Source organism: Anolis carolinensis, chromosome 2 (genome assembly GCF_035594765.1).
Source record: "Anolis carolinensis isolate JA03-04 chromosome 2, rAnoCar3.1.pri, whole genome shotgun sequence".
Lineage (NCBI taxonomy): Eukaryota > Metazoa > Chordata > Lepidosauria > Squamata > Dactyloidae > Anolis > Anolis carolinensis.
The window spans coordinates 323,505,780-323,526,969 of NC_085842.1; the positions used below are offsets into that span (position 1 = coordinate 323,505,780).

The following is a 21,190-nucleotide window of genomic DNA, read 5'->3' on the forward strand; positions in this document are numbered from 1 at the left end:
GGGATCGTTCCTCCGCCATATTCCACGCACCGGAAGTCCCCTATCGGTATACTCTCTGATGTACTTCAGTTCTTCAAAATGAAGACTCTTGAGGCAGGCAGGATAAAGTTAACCAAATAAGTTTACTGGAAACAAAAGGCAAAGTTAACTTCAGTCAGGGTTCTTGAAAGGCGAATCAAAATAACATATTACAAAGACGAAGTTTGTTGGTTGAACTTAGTTGCACTGGTAATAAATACTTGACTATACTCGAATAATATGGGGTAAAATACTTGTCTATAATGGTGGGAAGTCGCTTAGTAAAATACTCGGCTATTGAAGGTAGAATACTGGACTATATTGTTGGTAAATACCAAGATGGTAAAGTACACAGAACTAAGGTTAAGTACACTAAGCTATATTGATAAAACAATGTTTTTGTGTTAAAAACTGGTCTTTGCTGTGGTAAATACTCTTAAGCTATATTGGTAAAGTACTCTAAGCGATGTTGGTAAAATACGTGCTAAGGATGCCTGTCTGGGTTGCCAAGGCCAAGGAACCCAGGCAATTTTTGTCCTTCTTGAAAACTCTGATACAGAATAAAAAGGAGGGAAATCAGTCAAGCTCTTGATGTCGTGGTGCTGGGAGGCGGGGAAAGGCGGGAAATTCAAACTTTTGAAGTTATAAAAAAGTTTTGTTTCTACTAAGAATGTATGCCGGTTTAGTTCTGCATCATATTGTTTCCGGCATCCCGTTCCAGCTGGACAGATAAAAATCACAGAGGCTTTTAATCTTCTAACGTTCTGGTGAGATTTTATTTTGGGATAAGGGATAGTTGCTTCTTGGGAGCTCACCAGGCGAATTGCGCAATTTCTCCTTGCAGACTTTGCGTTGGATCCCCTCTGCAAGGAGAGGTCCCCAAATTCTTTGATCTCAACCTTACTCAGAGGCAAAAAGGGCTAAACCAACTGAGCCAGGCCTCTAAAACCAAGTACAAATGGAAAAGTCCACACCAAAGGGAGAACTAAACAAGGAAGGAGGAAGCAGAGGAGGACAAACCTAGACCAAGACATCACACTCCCTGCTGAAATTTGGAACAAATATGCCCAGACTTATTAAAACAAATCTATATATATAAAGGGTAATGGAATCACGGCACCGGACAAAACAACTAAACTAAACGCCCCACAACCTCGAAAATTGACAGCACAACCTCTCATCTATGCCTCTACGTTCATACAACAAAAAGAAAAGAATAATTAAGTCCTAGCCACAGCAACGCGTGGCCGGGCACAGCTAGTTACATTATACAATGAAAAGCAAACAACTTGAATCTTTCAATAATATCACCAAGTCCATAATGGGTCATTGATAAGTTTCTTGTCTTTCCTTTGGATGCCGTCTTGATTGAAGCCTTTCGGATGTTGCCATCCGCACTTGGATAAACTTCTTGGATGACACCCGTAGGCCATGAGTTTCTGGGAGCATTTTGGTCCTTTAAAACGTGTCCTATCTTGACATCCTCATGGGGATGCTGCCAAAACCTTTCTTTGCTGGACTTGACTCAAGTACTCAGCTTTCCAGCGCTTCCAAAATTAGCAGAATAAACTTTACACTTGTCTCCACTGACTGGTGTAAACTCCTTCTGGAACAGGAACATTCGCATTGATGAAAGATAAAGAGTCCATGCTTTCTGTTACCTCTATGTGGACGGTTCTGATTACAAGATAAATAGAACAAGACCATCTTTTGTTGTTGACAACTCAACTCCACCTCTTGTTTTGTGGGTGCAAATCTCCCAATGAGCAAAAACATTAAGGCCAATGTGAGTGAATGAGGGTGCGATGCTTGTTCTATCTTCAGGCAGCATTGCCATGAACTGACTTCCACACTTTTTGTGTAGTTTTCTGCAGATCTTTCAAAAGTTTATAACTTCGTTCACAAGCTTTCTGCAGTTTATGATCCAGAGGCCTGCGTTTCTAATATTGGCTTTGGTAAAAGTGTGACCTTGGTGGCAAACCTTTTCATGGTCGAATCTATCTAAAAGTAAAGACACATGTCGATGCCACACAGTTGTAATGTTTGTCCTTGTGCTTTGTTGATTGTGATTGCAAAAGCTAATCATATTGGGAATTGTAGCCTGCTGAATTGAAATGGCACATGTCTTCTCCTTTGAATGGTCCTGGGAGGATTCTCGCTTTGACGACGTTCAGTTGACTGCTAGGCATGTTCCATTGTATAGTTTTGGTGGGTTGATGTTTCTGAGCATGATAATAGGCTCGCCTAATTTATTTATTTTATTTATTTATTTACAACATTTATATCCCGCCCTTCTCACCCGAGGGGACTCAGGGCGGCTTTCAAAAATTGGCAAAATTTAATGCCCAAAATATAATCATAAAAACAAAACAATAACAGATCTATTAATAACATTATTAAAACACATTATAAAACCTTAAAAACGTATATATAATTAATTCCATTCGTCCGAGATCCTCATTCTACATCCTTAAATCAGTCCATGTCAACTTTGCCATTTACTCATCAAAAGCTTGGGCGCATAACCATGTTTTCACAGCCCTTCAAGTTGAGTATGTGTGGGGGCTGTCCTGGCAGCTCCAGAGAATTCAAGAACTCTGTAGGGTAATGAAATGCCTCTTTGGCTTCCACAACTGTGTCAATGGATTTGTATGTTACAGCTTCGCTTGGAATGTTTGACAGAATGGTATGATTTAGGGCGAAAACATCAATATTTTTTGGTGCCAAAATAGTTCGTTCACTGAGCCAGTTTTTAGGCTTGAGCGATCCACGAAAAAATTGATTCTAAACTCATTTCAAAAGTGGGGGGGGGGGGGTAGCGTTTCGTTTCTGTGATCAATTCCAAATTTTGCCCCCCAAAAAATTCGAAATTAACGAAAATTCGTTATTTTCAAAACTAATTCGTTAATGGCGGACGCGCATGCGCAGTGGCCCAGGGGCTTTTATGGGGCTCTCCTGCACTCATTTTTTCAGCTATACTGATCAAATTTGGTACAGTGGGAGAACACAATCCACCCTGCTTGCTCGCTAAATTGCAGAGCGTTTGCCCTTTCCTAAGATTTATTGCGCAATTTCATAGTTCATATAAAAAAACTTTATTTAACAATTGCAAAAATCTGTTCCTGCTTTTGAATTGTTATTTCCTGTTCAATAGGGGTTCCTTCACTGTGAAAGTCCTTCTGCTTGTGTAACATTGTTTCAGTGCACGTAAATCTGTCAAAATGTTAGGAAATTGGTGGCCATTGGCCAAGAGACACATTTTGCTGCCATGCGCAATGACTTTCCCCAGGCATCCAGATAGGAGGCCATTATACCCCAGTGGTCAAGCCCCTCCCCCTCCCAATAAATGTAAGATTTGTGCGATGTTGGTTTGATTCATCACCTGATGGCAAAATGGGGGCTTGGATCCCACTCCCCTGGGGGGCTGGCCACCGTTGGCCGGCCCCACGCCACCACCCCACCACCCAAGGGGAAGGGCTTTGAGGCAGCTAGTGAAAAGGGGTCCCAAGCACCACCGACCAGGGGGGCCGGCCACCCTTGGCCGGCCCCACGCCACCACCCCACCACCCAAGGGGAAGGGCGTGGCGCCTTTAAGGCAGCTAGTGAAAAGGGGTCCCAAGCCCCACTGACCAGGGGGGCCGGCCACGTTGACCGGCCCCACGCCACCACCCCACCACCCAAGGGGAAGGGCAATGGCGCCTTTGAGGCAGCTAGTGAAATGGGGTGCCAAGCTCCACTCACCAGGGGGGCCGGCCACCGTTGGCCGGCCCCACCTCACCACCCATGACATCTCACCCAGCACTGCCCATTTCTGCCAAGCAGCAGTAATTTCCTTCTTGATTGTCTCTCTCATACCACGGTGTTTGTTGCATCACCCTGGCCAATCACAAACAAGATCCAAGCCTTCCGTTTGTCTGGGCACCACTCGCATCAAACGTTGAAAAACTTGTTGAGATTCCCCGGACCTGTTGACCGAGCCTTCGGCCAAGTCTACCTTTTGAGCAGAAGCCAGCAAAGAGGAATCTTTCGAGCAGGCTAGTATGGCCACCGTCTCTGCAAAGAAAGTGTTTCCTGGTCGCGGCTGGAAATCCGTAACCCTACGGCAACCCCCTGCCGGCTCCCCGGGACTATCACTCGCTACTAGCGCTAGTGCTGGGGATGGCAGGCATTTCCGGTAGAGGGGCCACTGTGCCCGTTTCCTCCACCCTGGCAGCAAAGACCTCCCTCACAAGGTTAACTAGTTGGGCCTTCCATACGGTAAACTCTTTTGGGCAGACGTTGTACTTTAGCCGTGGATCACACAAGGCCGCCAGCATATGGACCTTGCTGGAAAGAAGTGGCTCAAGACGTTTCCGTACAGCAAAGGACAACCTCCTCACCACCTCCTGGGCCGGCGGTGTCAGCGGTCCAGCCAGGGAGTCCAGTGTTCGACCGGCCCCAAGCCTTTCTAGGTGCCTCCTTAGCCTCAAGACCATGGGCACTGCCTGGCTAAGAAGGGCTTTTGATTCCCAAAGGGTCTTTGTGGCATGTTTGAATGGCTTTAGTACGTCTACTAGCTGGGAGATGGTGTCCCACTCTTGCTTATTTGGAACAAGTTTGCTAACAGGCGCAACCAATGTAAGGGAGATGCCGTGTACCGCCTTCTGCTGCTCGACCATGCGTTCGAGCATCTTGTAGGTCGAATTCCACCGGGTAGAGACAGCTTGTGCTCCGGGAGGCCTTCAAGGCTCTGCCTGTCTCTCAGCTGCCGGGCTGCCTTGATGCTTCTGTGGAAGTAGCCCGCGATCTTTCTACAGCGCTCGATCAGCAGGGTGATGTTTGCGGTGCTGGCCGGCTGCTCTTCCGGGCTCTTTAAACCTTCCTTGACGGTATTGTGAAGCAAGTGGGCCATGCAGGTGACATTCAAAAACCCTGCACTTTCAACCGCTTTGATCCTATTTTTACCAGCGTCAGTCACCATGAAGCCCCTCCTCATTTCTTCCGGCCTGCACCGCATCCACTCCCCCATCATGTTTTCCAGATAGCTGCAGATGGTCTTGTGATCACGATCAACTACCTCCAAAGCGAGGAGTGCCCAACGATGGGATGTATCCATACTGCCTTCCTTCTCCCACCAATGTGCTGTGAGAGAGAGGTAGGAATGGCCTCCTCCCAAGCTTGACCAAATGTCAGAGGTAAAATGGATGTGTCCTCCCATGGCGCTACGCAACATCTGGATAATGCGTTCCTTGCAGCTCTCGTACAATCCGGGAATAACTTTTCTGGAAAAGGTGTGACGGGAGGGGATTTTGTAGCGGGAGCACAGGCGTTCCATAAGGCGTACGAAGCCTTCTTGTTCAACCAGGCGGAAGGGATGGTGATCAAGGGCAATCATCTCTCCCACAGTTTGGGTTATCTGCTGGGGTGTGGGTAATGTATCCCCCGTTCTCTTCCTGGCTAAAGGAATGGCCCAATCCTCCAAGGTGGACTGTGTCTGCCTTCCACCATCTTCACCAGGAGAACTTTGTGTGCTAATGCTGCCACTGGAAGGGCTTGCAGCTCCCCCTCCTACCGATAGGGAGGGATGGTGTCGCTTCATGTGAGAGCTCAACCCCGAGGTCGCAAGATGTCTGTCAGGACCCAGGCTGCAGAGCACCAATAACCATGCGCAGAGACCAGAATCTATCTAATATCTTTATTAAAGGAATATATAAAGTCAATAAAAACAAGTGAAGAATATAGTCCAGAAGTAGACCTTTCAGGCAAGGTCAAATATAGTCCAGGAAAACAATGTCCAATATGTGATATTAGAGTCCAAAGTTATAATCCAATAACCAAAACACACACTTTGCCAAGCAAAGTGTGGGGAAATGACAGGGTCCTTTAGTTCAATGGAGCTTGACAACAAGGCTGGAAGCAAACTAGATTCTTGGCAAACAAGGCTTGATACGTGGCAACAAGAGGCAAGAAGCAAGAGCAAGGTCCGAGGCAAGGTCCTTGGAAACAAGGAAGCTTGATGCTAGAAACAAGGTCCATGAAACAAGGCTTGGAACTTGATCCTGGAGGCAAGGAACTGGAGTAGCGTAGTCCACACACGATCTCACTCCACAAGGTGACGAATTGACTCTGCAAGGATTTCCTTGCGGGTAAACACCTATATAGGATCTTGTTTTCCCGCCAAGGAACACTTTCCCTGGGGAACAAGAAACGAAACCCATACTGTGTCCAGATGCATGACTCCTTAAGATTTCCCAAGGGAAACAGGCTTAATCAGCTAATTGTCTGGCAGCAATCCTGGCGCTTCTGTGATTCGCCTCCCTAGTGCCTCTATCTTGATTATAATAATCCCGGCGAGAAAATGGGGGAGATTTCTGCTCAAGGCTTGTTTGGCTGACTTCTTGTGGGCAAACATCTTGCAGGTGCGAGGGCTCCAATTCTGGCTGAAACGGTAGGAAACCCAAGTTTTCCTCTTCATCTGCCACAATAGTACTAGGAACGGGATTACATGGCCCATGAGTCATCACAATGTCTCAGGTCTCTGCCTCTGCTGATATTTGCCCCACAGTGTCTACAAACTGCCAAAGTAGCGCGCTGAGTGTGGACATGGAAATGGTCCCAAATATATGACCTTGGCCTCCCCACAGCCACTCTGCCGACGCCCACGGAGATAGGAGTAGTGGGCACCCTTTCAGCAGCATGAGAAAGTATGATTTGATGGTACTACCTCCTCTACCTCCTCCTCACTGTCAGTAGCGGGTGGAGGGGTGGGGTTATCTATATCCTCACTATCCACCACCTGTAGTTCCAGGACGGCAACACCTGTATGTTCCATTGATCGTCCAGTTGTCTCGGCTCCAACCGACAACTGGCTCCGGGTGGAGGGCTGTGAACTTTCAGCAGTCGAACAGGCAGCTTCATCAAGTCCACCCACTGCCATCGTTCCGCGTTCCAGACGGATGGGACCCACCCTAACTTTTTTGGCCCCCCACAGTGTCTGGGCTGTTGATTGAGCACTAGCAGGACTTGCTCCCCCAGACCAGCGTTCAGCTGAACGCTTCATGATAACGGGAGTGTTTTCTGGTGACAGAAGGGAGGAAGGTAAGGTATTGTGTAACTGGGGGGAAAGATTTCTTTTTTCTTGATTGGCAATGTGTTCAGGGTCTATTAACTGCCGCAAACCCTTCTATTACAGTTTTAGTTATTGTTATACGTTTACAAGGGGATACCTGTACTTTCCAGACCCTGATAGGTTACTATAGGAGAAAGAGATGTTATGCAAGCCCTACTTTGGCAAACCCTTTTGCCAAACTTGGCTTTTGATTCACAGTGGGCCTGGCAGAGACAAACAGCCCTGCTTGAGCAGCCTAGAAGGAAAGGAGGCAAAATCAGGCAGGCTCCCTTATTTCCCAAAAAGGTGTAGTTCTACAAAGGAGTATGGGACGTGCAACCCTTTTGCCAAACTTGGCTTTTGATTCACAGTGGGCCTGGCACAGACAAACAGCCCTGCTTGAGCAGCCTAGCAGGAAAGGAGGCCAAATCAGGCAGGCTCCCTTATTTCCCATAAAGGAGGTGTAGTTCTACAAAGGAGTATGGGACGTGCAACCCTTTTGCCAAACTTGGCTTTTGATTCACAGTGGGCCTGGCACAGACAAACAGCCCTGCTTGAGCAGCCTAGCAGGAAAGGAGGCCAAATCAGGCAGGCTCCCTTATTTCCCAAAAAGGAGGTGTAGTTCTACAAAGGAGTATGGGACGTGCAACCCTTTTGCCAAACTTGGCTTTTGATTCACAGCGGCCCTGGCACAGACAAACAGCCCTGCTTGAGCAGCCTAGAAGGAAAGGAGGCCAAATCAGGCTCCCTTCTTTCCAAAAACCCTTTTGCGTTGAAAAAAGAAAAGTATCCTAACCAAGAAGAAAGCCCACCCCGCCCGCAACAGGTAAAATGGCGCAGCAGAAAAATTGCAGGCCGGGTGGGAAAATGGAAAACGCCAATCTTGTGAGGAAAAAAGCCCACAGGCCCTTTGCAAAAAAAAAAAAAAAAAAGAAACACCCAACAGTTTCCTACCCCACCTCACCCACCCAACCTTTTCTCCCGGTCTTCAAATCTGTAGCCTAGCTCTAGCTCAGACAGCCAAGGAAGCTGTGACGCAGCAATCTTGCCTGCCTGCCTGCCTAGAATCTCACTTCCACCCTCTCCAGATTCCCGGTGCAAATGAGCCACGAGGCTCCCTGTGCTCGCTCTTTTCATTCAGGACGTACTACCAGCCCCTCCCCCGGGTTAAACGTGCTCTCTGATTGGCCACAAGGTGCAAACAACACGGTAGGTTGCCCCAGTGCACTTAAAAAAGTTTGGGTGATTTGCAAAAGCTTTTTTTCCCAACGAAAAAAAACGACGACATAACAAAAAACGGCCAGTCGCGGTTCGAAACCGCGATATCCAGACGTGTGGACAATCACGGTCATATATTGCTTCAAAAGTAACGAAAGTAACGAATTAATAACGGGTAACGGGGAAATCGAAATATTTGAGCAAGCCTACCAGTTTTCATCTTTGTAGTTGTTTTTTGTATCAGTTATTGTTTAGATGTTACAATGATGCTGAAGTTACGGGGCAGTGTAATTCATCCTATGCTGTGTTCTACTGGCAGCTTGTCGTTTCCGATGTCTAGCAATTGATGGGTGAACATTTCAGCTGGTCTTTCTGGAGTTGGACTCGCATATTTGTGGTTAGTTGTAATGTTTTAACATGTTGCCACAAAGTAGAGTATTTCAGGCATGCATTTATTTCATCAGCTGGTGTGGAACAGGGAATTACTGGTAACGTTTGTCTGAAATCTCCTGCTAGGAGTATAATGGTTTTTCCAAATGGTCTTTTCTTGCCACACAAGACTTGTAGTGTGCAGTGTAGAGCTTCATGGAATTTTTTGTGTGCCATAGTACATTCATCCCAAATGATAATTTTGCATGTCTGTAGTACATTTCCCATGCTGGATGTTATAGAGATGTTACAGATTGGAGTTTCAATGTATTGTATGTTCAATGGCAGTTTTAATGCGGTATGTGCTGTTCTTCCACCTGGTAGCAACGTTGCTGCTATTCTGGACGATGCAAGAGCTAAAGCTATGTTATTTTGCGATGGAATTGTTGCCAGAATCAGTCTTATTAGGAAGGGTTTTCCTGTCCCTCCTGGTGCAGCCAAAAAGATTTCACCCTTTCCATTTTGGACAGTATTATTTATTTATTTTATTACAATATTTATATCCCTACCTTCTCACCCAATAGGGGACTCAGGGCGGCTTACAATAAAACACATACATTAAATTGTACAATACATTGTGAAATCAATTAAAAAGTTATTAAATTACATCAGACATTCATAAAAAACATTTCTAAAATACAGATGGCGATGTATGCATTATTTGATTTTAAACTCTCCTTTGCTCTTCTGTTAGCTTGGGAGTATTAGATTGTACATATGAACACTGTTCTTCTGTATTGTAATTTAGTTCTTGTTGCATTTCTACTTCAAATGTAGGGGGTGATGTTTGATTTGGTGTTGGCATTCCCAATTGTTCGAGAAGTTTGTGCTACTTGTAAGCAAGCATCCGCAATCCTAATAAGGACTTCATTGTAGATTTGTCTGTTTTTTTCCTCATCCATTTCAGTGTGTTCCTTGTTTATTAGATGAAAAATATCTCCTGCCATGTGTGTTTTATATTTTTCCCACAACTGTGTTGGAGATGAAGGTGATCAGGAAGTCAAAATGATGAGAAACAATGCTTGAATTTGTTTTGGATGTGATGTGTGGCAGGCATCATTTATGCATTCATCCCAGTGTTGATCGTTCTCCATCAAATTCAGAGCTTGACTGACACTGCGAAATGTGTAATCCCCTTGACAGTCTTCGAGTGGAGGAATGATGTTGGTCCTTGCACATTTATACCAGTAGCATATGAAGGAAGAAGCATTCATCTTGCTTCGGATGCATGGTGTACAATCTTCCTATGGTGTTGTCTTTCAAAAAGCCTGGTTGTCTTGGAACTGGTTCTCCTCGTTTACATGGTGCAAAACTTTTCCTGCTTGTATACCATGTGTAATAATGTTGGCACCTCTGAGCAAAGCAGTGTTTTTGCAAATGGGTCTTTCTGACATAACGTGAAGAATACTGTCAAAGTTGTTGGTGGTGGATTTTGGGCTACATGTTGTATTGTTGCTTCAGTGAAATAGACTCGTCCATTTTCTAGATGTACTGCTAGGCGTACCACGGGTGGACTTCGCTCATGTATTGGAAACAATAGAATGCACCATACAGCTTCATTGCTGCTTATGTATCTTCCTGCCTGATACTGTGAGATTTCGTCAATATGTTTTGGTTCAGTTGTCTCAGTTGGTTGCATTGCGAATACTGCCATGTCACTTCCTTTATTTATGTATTTGCAAATGTACTTGATGGATTTTACAGAGTTACAGTATTCAAAGTTATGTGTGCTTTGTATGTCTTTTTTTTTAATAATAGTTTTTATTGGTTTTGCAGTTATAGTTTACAGTGAGAATGTGTGAACCATACATTCCAAAAAAAAGGGTGGGAGAAATAGAGTGAGAGGAGAGAACAGAGAGGGGGGGGGGGAGAAAAGAAAAGAACAAACAAAAGCAAAAAAAAAAAAAAAAAGGAAAAAAACACCAAACATATTCTTGGCAAGGAGAGGGAAGTAAAGATAATAATAAAAAAGGAAAGGACACGGAAAGTTACATAACATATAAACATAAACAGAACAAAAACAGATATAGTAATAAAATCCAAAAGATTGACTTCCATCTCTTCCACTGCTACTTTAAGAAGTTTGTTTTTTACTTCTTTTCTATTCTTTTTCTTTCCTTCTCTCTATCTGCAATCGTACAATGTCCATGTAGTTGCATAAGATCAATAACATCAGCATTCTATTTACAGCATAGCATATTCAAACTGCTACTTGACCGTAGCTAGAGAGCTGCTCCATTTCTGTGCTCTCCCTGCAAGCTCAGATTACCAACTGACAAACCCAGCCATCTGCCAGCAAACCGATACATTGTTTGAGGCGTGGCTTGCCTCTGCAAAAGGTCATGGGTGTTTCATCCATAATCCCAATATCTCTCAAGTTATAGATATGGATCCTTCCTTGTTTTGTGATGAATGAATACAGTAACCTCACTTTTTCATCATGGTCTATTGGTAACTTCTGTGAAACCTTGGTTCTTTGCTGCAAACCTATTTATTAGGCTTGATCGATCCATGAAAAAATTGATTCTAAACTCGTTTCAAAACTAGAGGGGGCAGTTTTTCGTTTTTGTTGCTAATAACGAATTTGGCCCCCAAAATTTTTCGAAATTAACGAAAATTCGTTATTTTCGAAATTAATTCGTTAATGGCGGACGCGCATGCGCGGTGGCCCAAAAACAGCCCGAAGGGGGGGGGACTTAGGGGGCTCTCCCGCCCTCATTTTTTGAGTGATCTTCTTCAAACTTGGTACAGTGGTAGAACACATTTAACACTGATAGCTCACCAAAATGTGGAACGTTTCCCTTATCCTCTGATTTTTGGCAAATTTTCATAGCTTTTATAATAAACCATTTTTTAATAATTGCAGAAATCTGTTCCTGGTTTGAAAGTCTTATTTCCTGTTAAATTGGGTTGTCTTTACTGTGAAAGTCATTGCTCTACTTTAGAAACTTTGTTTTTGTGGCTGAAACTTTGTTAAATTGGTGTAGTCCCTGCATATGTGTGTGTGTAAAGGTATCCCTTGACGTTAAGTTCAGTCATGTCTGACTCTGGGGGTTGTGCTCACCTCCATTTCTAAGCCCAAGAGCCAGTGTTGTCCATAGACACCTCCAAGGTCATGTGGTCGGCATGACTACATGGAGTGCCATTACCTTCCCGCCACAGCGGTACCTATTCATCTACTCACATTGGCATGTTTTCAAGCTGCTAGGTTGGCAGAAGCTGGAGCTAACAGCGGGCGCTCACTCTGCTCCCGGGATTTGAACCTGGGACCTTTCAGTCTGCAAGTTCAGCAGCTCAATGGTCTTTGCCTTGGCTGCCTTCCAGATCAGGCTTATAACCAGCCTATTATGGGCCACAAATTAAAGAAAATTCAATCCCATTTAAGCACAACATGAACAGTTTTGATGCCAAAACCATAAACTCTGTTTATTAAACTCTACGATCCAAACTTTAGAACAACTTGCAAACAATTGAAGGTTAGACCACAGTAATAATAACCAATTCTATTCCTTTCCAAAATTTAAACATAAAATAGTATCTTTCTTTCCAATAGCATATAAACTTTTCCTTTCTTTACAAAACAAAATTCTAGACAGTAGCCATTTAGAAGATATTTCTATATTTTCCCTGCAAAGGATAGGGCTGCATCCCTCTGGAGACACACATGATAACCCGGACATGATATAAGGCACTTATATACGTTAAATAAACATGATGTCATTGCATATATAAAAGAAGCATGATATTAGGCAATTATAGTTGCAAATAATATAATTAAACATGTAAAAATTATACATCCATACATAAAAGAAACATGTAAAGTAACTGCATATATAAAACACAAAATATGATATAAGGCAATTACAGATGTCAAAGGAACGTGATATTACATATGTAAAAAACATGATTATATGTATAAAAAAGCATGATACAAGGTGTCAGGATCTAGGCTGCTGGGCACCAATAACCATACACTGAGGCCAGATTCTATCTAATATCTTTATTAAAGGAATATATAAAGTCAAGAAAAACAAGTGTAGAATAAAGTTCAGAAGCAGACCTTTCAAATGAGGCCAAATATAGTCCAGCAGATTATTGTCCAATATGAAATATTAGAGTCCAAAGATTATAATCCAATAACCGCAACACACGCTTTGCCAAGCAAAGCGTTGGGAAAACAGCAAAAGTCTTGAATCCAATGAAGCTTGACACAAGGCTGAAAGTAACTTGGAACGTGGCTGGAGCTGTGGCTAAAGGCAAAGCAACTTGAAGCATGGAACAAGATCTGTGGTAAATCCGTGAGACGAGGACAAGGCTTGGAACTAGATTCAGGAGGCAAGGAACAGGATTCGAAGTCCACACACACATGACCTCTCTCCAGGAGCTGACGAATTGACTCCGCAAGGAATCCTTCGCGCAATTTCCCTATATTGGGTCTCGTTTCCCCAAACAGCAAGGCGAGCACTACTTCTAAATTTTTCTCTCGATCCTCTATCAGTCGTGTAAGCCTGTTTTCTCCCATAAGGGGGAGAGTTCCCACCAAGGTCAGGTTTAATTGGTTCTTGGACTAGAACTTCAGGCAGCTGCCAAGGCTCTGACTCCGACCGGAAATCTGGGGAAAACTCCATATTTTCCTCCTCATCTGCCACAATACTGTCAGGAATAGGACTGCAGGGCCCATGAGTCATCACACTAGGCAACTGACACATCTAAAAGAAACACAATATAATTAACCTAGGTACAACAAATGTGAAAGAAGGCAACAATATACATAAAAAAACATTTCTGGACTCATAAATGTAGTCTAAGAGAATTGGGCTTCCATTCTCCAAACCTGAAACAAAGTGGGAGGAAATGTAAAGAGTGTTAATGATGCTCGAAATCAAATGTTGTTCTTTTACAAAGTCAAACTAAAACTAAGAATAAATGCTTCGGTCTTCTCCTGATCTTCTTATCTCCTCACCTTGCGTCCAGCCGAGTTACGTCCGCACTTGCGATACAGCGACCTCTTCCCTTGGCTCAGTGGGCAGTATTTTAAAGTATGGGCCTTTTCGCCCGTGGCACCGCAGAGCGGACAGGTGTATTTGCGCAAGATGGGGCACTCCACGGTGCCGTCCATCCCCTTCAGCCGGTGGGACGAATAGACCTGCTTGGATTCCCCGTTGTGTTTGCAGAAATTGCAAATCTCCTTGTTTTGGGAAGCCTGGCCATTGGCACTACCTTTGGAGCTCTTGCTGCTGGAACTGCTTCCATTAACCCATTGTGATGCTGTTTCAAAGTTGTCCTCGTTGAGGACTAGCTGCATGTCGTACTCCATTGTGTCCCAACTCTGAGATGGAACCGGGACCTTCTTGCGTTCCGCGATGATCTCCGTAACCACTTTCGCAAGGCTCAGATAGTCCTTCCATCTGTCAAACTCCCTGAACATGGAAGGGGCATAATGTGGCACGTGCATGGCTGATCTGGAGAGCATGGTGCCAATTCTACCCTGGTGTGGACACACACTGAATGCCACATATTGGAGGCGGAGTCTTTGTTTTATATATAAGGGGAGGGGTTCCAAACCTTTCACATTGGACCCTCCCATCTATTTTTACCCTCCTTTGCCCTAGATTTCACCCACACATGTCTAGACATCACAGGTATTCAAGGAAGAGTTGGGTTTTTCCAATTTTTTCACTTCGGAGGTAATGCCAGAGTTTGTCCCTTGAGGCAGTGGTTCTCGACTTGTGGGTCCCCAGATGTTTTGGCCTTCAACTCCCAGAAATCCTAACAGCTGGTAAACTGGCTGGGATTTCTGGGACTTGTAGGTCAAAACACCTGGAGATCCACAGGTTGAGAACCACTGCCTTAAGGGAACGTTAGCAGTTGTGGTTCTGTTTGTCCATCCAAGAATGAGTTGAATTTCTGCCTTGGATGAAATAGCAACATTGCACATCCAACGTTTGCCAAAGTCCTGAAGGACGGATCCAGTAATGATGAAGCCTGCAAGAGTGTTATATTGCTTTTGCATGGCAGAATAGCATTGGACTGGATGGTCTCTTCTAGCTTTATGATTCTATGATGTTTGGCGCCATGACTCTATGATTCTATCATTTTAGGATTCTAGGACTTTTGGGATGATTCTGTTACTTGGTTCTTTGAGTCTATGACTTTAGGGACCATGTTTCTATTATTCCATGACTTCTGTGACCATATTTCTATGACTTTTGTGACCATTCATGGGCCATCTGGCTAGTATTCCGGGACGGTAAATGATATATCGGTTACAGCATCAGATATTTCTGGATACAGTAGAGTCTCGCTTATCCAACATTAACGGGCCAGCAGAACGTTGGATAAGCAAATATGTTGGATGATAAGGAGACATTAAGGAAAAGCCTTTTGAACAGCAAATTAGGTTATTTTACAAATTAAGCCCCAAAAAATCTTGTTTAACAGCAAATTAGACAGAAAAGGTAGTTCAATACGCAGTAATATTACGTAGTAATTACGAATTTAGCAACAAAATATCACAATATATTGAAAACATTGACTACAAAAATAAGTTGGATAATCCAGAACATTGGATAAGCGAGTGTTGGATAAGTGAGACTCTACTGTATATTGTTTTTGCATGGCAGAATGGCGTTGGACTGGATGGTCTCTTCTAGCTTTATGATTATATGATGTTTGGTGCCATGTTTCTATGATTCTATCATTTTGTTGTCGAGCAATTTAGAACAGTATTGGATACCGCTAACTGTTTCTTTGAGTGGTGTTCTGTGGAAACACAACCCGCCCATCCTCCCCCGCTGATTTCATGAAAATAAAAGAAAAGAAAGAATAAGCCACATCCGGCAAGGCCCACACACTGAAATACTAGGCCGGCCATCGTTGGCCGGCAAGCTTCCCTGACTGGAAGAAATAGAGGCCGCCGCCCCAAAGAAGGGTTCTGTGCAAGATTGCACCAAGGGGTAAAGAACGACAGCCGCGAGAGAAGACAGAGGCGGTGCATCGTGGGAAACACGTCGACCACGTAGGCCGACAAGGCCCACACGTTGAAATACTAGGCGTGCCACCGTTGGCCGGCACGCTTCCCTGTTAGGAAGAAAGAGGGGCCGCCGCCCCAAAGGAGGCTTCTGTGCAAAATCGCATAAAGGGGTAAAGAACGACAGCCGGCGAGAGAAGAGAGAGGCGGTGCATCGTGGGAAACCCGACCACGTAGGCCGAGAGGCAGCAAAAAGAAAAGAAAAGAAAAGAAAAGAAAGAAAAAAGCCACAGGCAACAAGGCCCATACATTAAGCCGGGCCGGCCACTGTTTGCCGGCACGCATCCCTGAGAGAGAGAGAGAGAAAAAAAACCAGAGGACACCGCCCCAAAGGAGGCTTCTGTGCAAAATAGCATAAAGGGCTAAAGAACGACAGCCGGCGAGAGAAGAGAGAGGCGGTACATCGGGGAAACTCGGCCACGTAGGCCGAGAGGCAGCAAAGACCAAAGAAAAGACAGAAAAAGCCACCGCCAAAAAGGCCCACACTATAAAATACTAGGCCGGCCACCGTTGGCCGGCACGATTCCCAGACAGGAAGAAAGAGGGGCCGCCGCCCCAAAGGAGGCTTCGGTGCAAACTCGCATAAAGGGGTAAAGAACGACAGCCGAGAGAGAAGAGAGAGGCGGTGCATCGGGGGAAACTCGGCCACGTAGGCCGAGAGGCAGCAAAAAGAAAAGAAAAGAAAAGAAAAGAAAGAAAAAAGCCACAGGCGACAAGGCCCATACATTAAGCCGGGCCGGCCACTGTTTGCCGGCACGCATCCCTGAGAGAGAGAGAGAGAAAAAAAACCAGAGGACACCGCCCCAAAGGAGGCTTCTGTGCAAAATAGCATAAAGGGCTAAAGAACGACAGCCGGCGAGAGAAGAGAGAGGCGGTACATCGGGGAAACTCGGCCACGTAGGCCGAGAGGCAGCAAAGACCAAAGAAAAGACAGAAAAAGCCACCGCCAAAAAGGCCCACACTATAAAATACTAGGCCGGCCACCGTTGGCCGGCACGATTCCCAGACAGGAAGAAAGAGGGGCCGCCGCCCCAAAGGAGGCTTCGGTGCAAACTCGCATAAAGGGGTAAAGAACGACAGCCGAGAGAGAAGAGAGAGGCGGTACATCGGGGAAACTCGGCCACGTAGGCCGAGAGGCAGCAAAGACCAAAGAAAAGACAGAAAAAGCCACCGCCAAAAAGGCCCACACTATAAAATACTAGGCCGGCCACCGTTGGCCGGCACGATTCCCAGACAGGAAGAAAGAGGGGACGCCGCCCCAAAGGAGGCTTCGGTGCAAACTCGCATAAAGGGGTAAAGAACGACAGCCGAGAGAGAAGAGAGAGGCGGTGCATCGGGGGAAACTCGGCCACGTAGGCCGAGAGGCAGCAAAGACCAAAGAAAAGACAGAAAAAGCCACCGCCAAAAAGGCCCACACTTTAAAATACTAGGCCGGCCACCGTTGGCCGGCACCCTTCCCAGAGAAAGAGAGAGAAGAACAAAAAAAAGGAAATGTGGGCCCAAGCCCCTCAGACCCGGGGGGCCGGCCACCGTTGGCCGGCCCCACGCCCACATGCCGCAACCCACGGGGAAGGGCAGGCTTTCTTCACGTCTGCTTGCAAAATGTGGGCCCAAGCCCCTCAGACCCGGGGGGCCGGCCACCGTTGGCCGGCCCCACGCCCACACCGCTGAACCCACAGGGGGAAGGGCATGCTTTCTTCACGTCTGCTTGCAAAATGTGGGCCCAAGCCCCTCAGACCCGGGGGGCCGGCCACCGTTGGCCGGCCCCACGCCCACACCGCTGAACACACAGGGGGAAGGGCATGCTTTCTTCACGTCTGCTTTCAAAATGTGGGCCCAAGCCCATCAGACCCGGGGGGCCGGCCACCGTTGGCCGGCCCCACGCCCACACCGCTGAACCCAGAGGGGGAAGGGCATGCTTTCTTCACGTCTGCTTTCAAAATGTGGGCCCAAGCCCCTCAGACCCGGGGGGCCGGCCACCGTTGGCCGGCCCCACGCCCACACCGCTGAACCCAGAGGGGGAAGGGCATGCTTTCTTCACGTCTGCTTTCAAAATGTGGGCCCAAGCCCATCAGACCCGGGGGGCCGGCCACCGTTGGCCGGCCCCACGCCCACACACCACAACCCATGACACAAAGATACACTCCATAACAGCAAACCGTCTAGCCTCTGGAAAAATCTAGCCATTTCTGTAGTCAATGATTCCATTATATTGTGATATTTTGCAGCTAAATACATAAAGTAAGCAATAGCAACATATCATTTCAGCATATAGAACGACTTCTTATGTCTCCTTGGTTGTATAACATGCATTTATGGTGCTTTATTTGGAAAATAATAACCTGATATGATGTGTTATATGCTTTTCTTCAACAAGTCCAATCCAAGAAATTTGCTTATTTCAGCACTGGTAGGCCCGTTCGGCTTTGATCAGTGAGACTCTTCTGTGTTCATGTTGGGTCAATAAGACATAAGATATAACTGAAGTCACAGTCAGCATACAGCATTACCAGCTTAAAAAACAGTGGTGTAAAAACACGGCTCTAGTCCGAGGACTGAAGAGGAGGTAGTTTGACAGTTAAAAAACTATACAGTGCGAAATACTATTGGCCTGTCAAGCTATTCTTAAATAGGCTACAAACGACCACACAGACCTATAATGCTTTTTGGAGGAGGAAGGTTTTAAGGCTCTGATGTTAGGCACATGTTTCCATGCAGTTCCACTGCAGGTAAGACTAGTGTGTTCTTCAGGGGTTATTAAAGTTCTCCTGCAGATGACCTGGATAGAGGGAAATGACTTCAGTTGGTATACATACAGTTTAAGTAAACTTGAGGAAGTACAATTATGAAAGATATAGTGTGTAATGGAGTAGAAAGTAATTCAAAGTAGAAACAAAGCAGAAATGTTGATTCCAAAGGAAACATGAAGGCATTATTAAGTAATTGTTTTTAATAGCAAAAGAGATTCTGAGTGGATTGATTCTCTACTTCTTACTCTGCGTAAGATTATCATCACATGCTCTCGACTACACCCGCACAAGGCAATGGTACAGTAAAAGAAGACAATTTTGAGAAGTGGTAAAGGCCAAGGTGTCCCACTTCTTTCAGTGATTCCGCGTGCGCGGCCAGAGGGCGAGGGGAACCAAAGGCGGCCGTTCTGCCGCCACATCGTTGAGTACACTTCCTTTTAAGGTGAATGGGACACTGTCCCACAGTCTGTGATCACTCCACCCTCGTTATTACCAACAGACCAGCAAGAAACAGTTTCCACGAGACGGAACTTGCGCCCACTCCTTGAAAGCAGCCGCAAAGGCACACGCCCTGACGGGCAATCGGCAACGTCCGTGTGCGCGGACAGTGGGCAAGGGGAACCAAAGGCGGCCGTTCCGCAGCAACAGCGTCAATCACAACCTCTCAGGGTGATGGGAGACTGTACCACTGTCTTTGATCGTTCCACCCTCTTCTATCGTTTTACCCAAAGGCCAGCAAAAGGCAGTTCCCACTCTGGGTAACCTGCGCCCACACATTGCAAGCAGCCGCAAAGGAACACGCCCTGAAGGGGGAAGGGCATATACCTCTAGAGTCTGGCGTCACGTAGTCCGAGAGGCAGCAAAAAGAAAAGAAAAGTAAGGGAAAAAAACAAAGGGCAGCAAAGACCCCACCCTGAGCCAGCCGGCCACAGTTGGCCGGCATGCATCCCGGAGAATTCGGCACGGCCCTCCCACAAAGTTTTTTGTTTTTGCGACTTAAGCCTCTACCCACAGCAACACTCCACCACCCCAGGGGAAGGCCGTGTACCTCTTCTATCGTCCTGCCAACAAGCCAGCAAAAGGCAGTTCCCACTCTGGGTAACCTGCGCCCACACATTGCAAGCAGCCGCAAAGGAACACGCCCTGAAGGGGGAAGGGCATATACCTCTAGAGTCTGGCGTCACGTAGTCCGAGAGGCAGCAAAAAGAAAAGAAAAGTAAGGGGAAAAAACAAAGGGCAGCAAAGACCCCACCCTGAGCCAGCCGGCCACAGTTGGCCGGCATGCATCCCGGAGAATTCGGCACGGCCCTCCCACAAAGTTTTTTGTTTTTGCGACTTAAGCCTCTACCCACAGCAACACTCCACCACCCCAGGGGAAGGCCGTGTACCTCTTCTATCGTCCTGCCAACAAGCCAGCAAACGGCAGTTCCCACTCTGGGTAACCTGCGCCCACACATTGCAAGCAGCCGCAAAGGAACACGCCCTGAAGGGGGAAGGGCATATACCTCTAGAGTCTGGCGTCACGTAGTCCGAGAGGCAGCAAAAAGAAAAGAAAAGTAAGGGAAAAAAACAAAGGGCAGCAAAGACCCCACCCTGAGCCAGCCGGCCACAGTTGGCCGGCATGCATCCCGGAGAATTCGGCACGGCCCTCCCACAAAGTTTTTTGTTTTTGCGACTTAAGCCTCTACCCACAGCAACACTCCACCACCCCAGGGGAAGGCCGTGTACCTCTTCTATCGTCCTGCCAACAAGCCAGCAAAAGGCAGTTCCCACTCTGGGTAACCTGCGCCCACACATTGCAAGCAGCCGCAAAGGAACACGCCCTGAAGGGGGAAGGGCATATACCTCTAGAGTCTGGCGTCACGTAGTCCGAGAGGCAGCAAAAAGAAAAGAAAAGTAAGGGAAAAAAACAAAGGGCAGCAAAGACCCCACCCTGAGCCAGCCGGCCACAGTTGGGCGGCATGCATCCCGGAGAATTCGGCACGGCCCTCCCACAAAGTTTTTTGTTTTTGCGACTTAAGCCTCAACCCACAGCAACACCCCACCACCCAAGGGGAAGGCCGTGTACCTCTTCTATCGTTTTCCCAACAAGCCAGCAAAAGGCAGTTCCCACTCGGCGTAACCTGCGCCCAAACATCTAAAGCAGCCGCAAGGCACACGTCCTGAAGGGGGAACGGCACCCTCTGCGTGCCAGGTCAAAGGGGGAGGGGACCCAAAAGCGGCCGTTTAACGACCACAGCGTAGACCACGGCATATAAAGGAGAAGGGACACTAGACAACCATTTGGAGAAATGCTGGCAAAGGCGGAGGAGTACCACTGTCTTTGATGATTCCCCCCTCCGAGTTATAAAGGCACCCTCCGCGTAAGCGGGCAGAGGGCTAGGGGACCCAAAGGCGGCCGTCCCATGACCACTGCGGCAACCACACCCGCTCTAGACAATGGGACACTGAAAGATGACAATTTAGAGAAGCTCTGTCCCAAGTCGAGGTGTATTAATTCCAGTGGATAAAGACATCCTCAAAGGTTCAGATGGACAGATAGTATACCTCTGTAAAGTGAGAGTCTGGCGTATTCCTACACCTGAAATGATTATCTGAAGTATCCACATCAAATATAACAGTGCTCTTTCTGTACAGGAGCTGCGAGGATCTGTAGAA

The 21,190-nt window shown here is 46.5% G+C and overlaps 2 protein-coding genes across 2 annotated transcripts in view; one reads left to right on the forward strand and one right to left on the reverse strand.

Moving 5' to 3' along the window:
- LOC134296812 (uncharacterized) overlaps window positions 1-21,190 on the forward strand; it is a 96,086-nt gene that overhangs the window by 65,626 nt on the left and 9,270 nt on the right. The gene's annotated exons all lie outside the window — the stretch shown is intronic.
- Window positions 12,158-17,322, reverse strand: LOC134296813 (nanos homolog 2-like). Its single transcript, XM_062972648.1, has 2 exons — window positions 13,716-17,322; window positions 12,158-13,586 (listed from the first exon to the last, which is right to left on the reverse strand). The coding sequence occupies exons 1-2, from the start codon at window positions 14,337-14,339 to the stop codon at window positions 13,557-13,559; spliced, it is 654 nt and encodes a 217-aa protein (XP_062828718.1). The 5' UTR covers window positions 14,340-17,322; the 3' UTR covers window positions 12,158-13,556.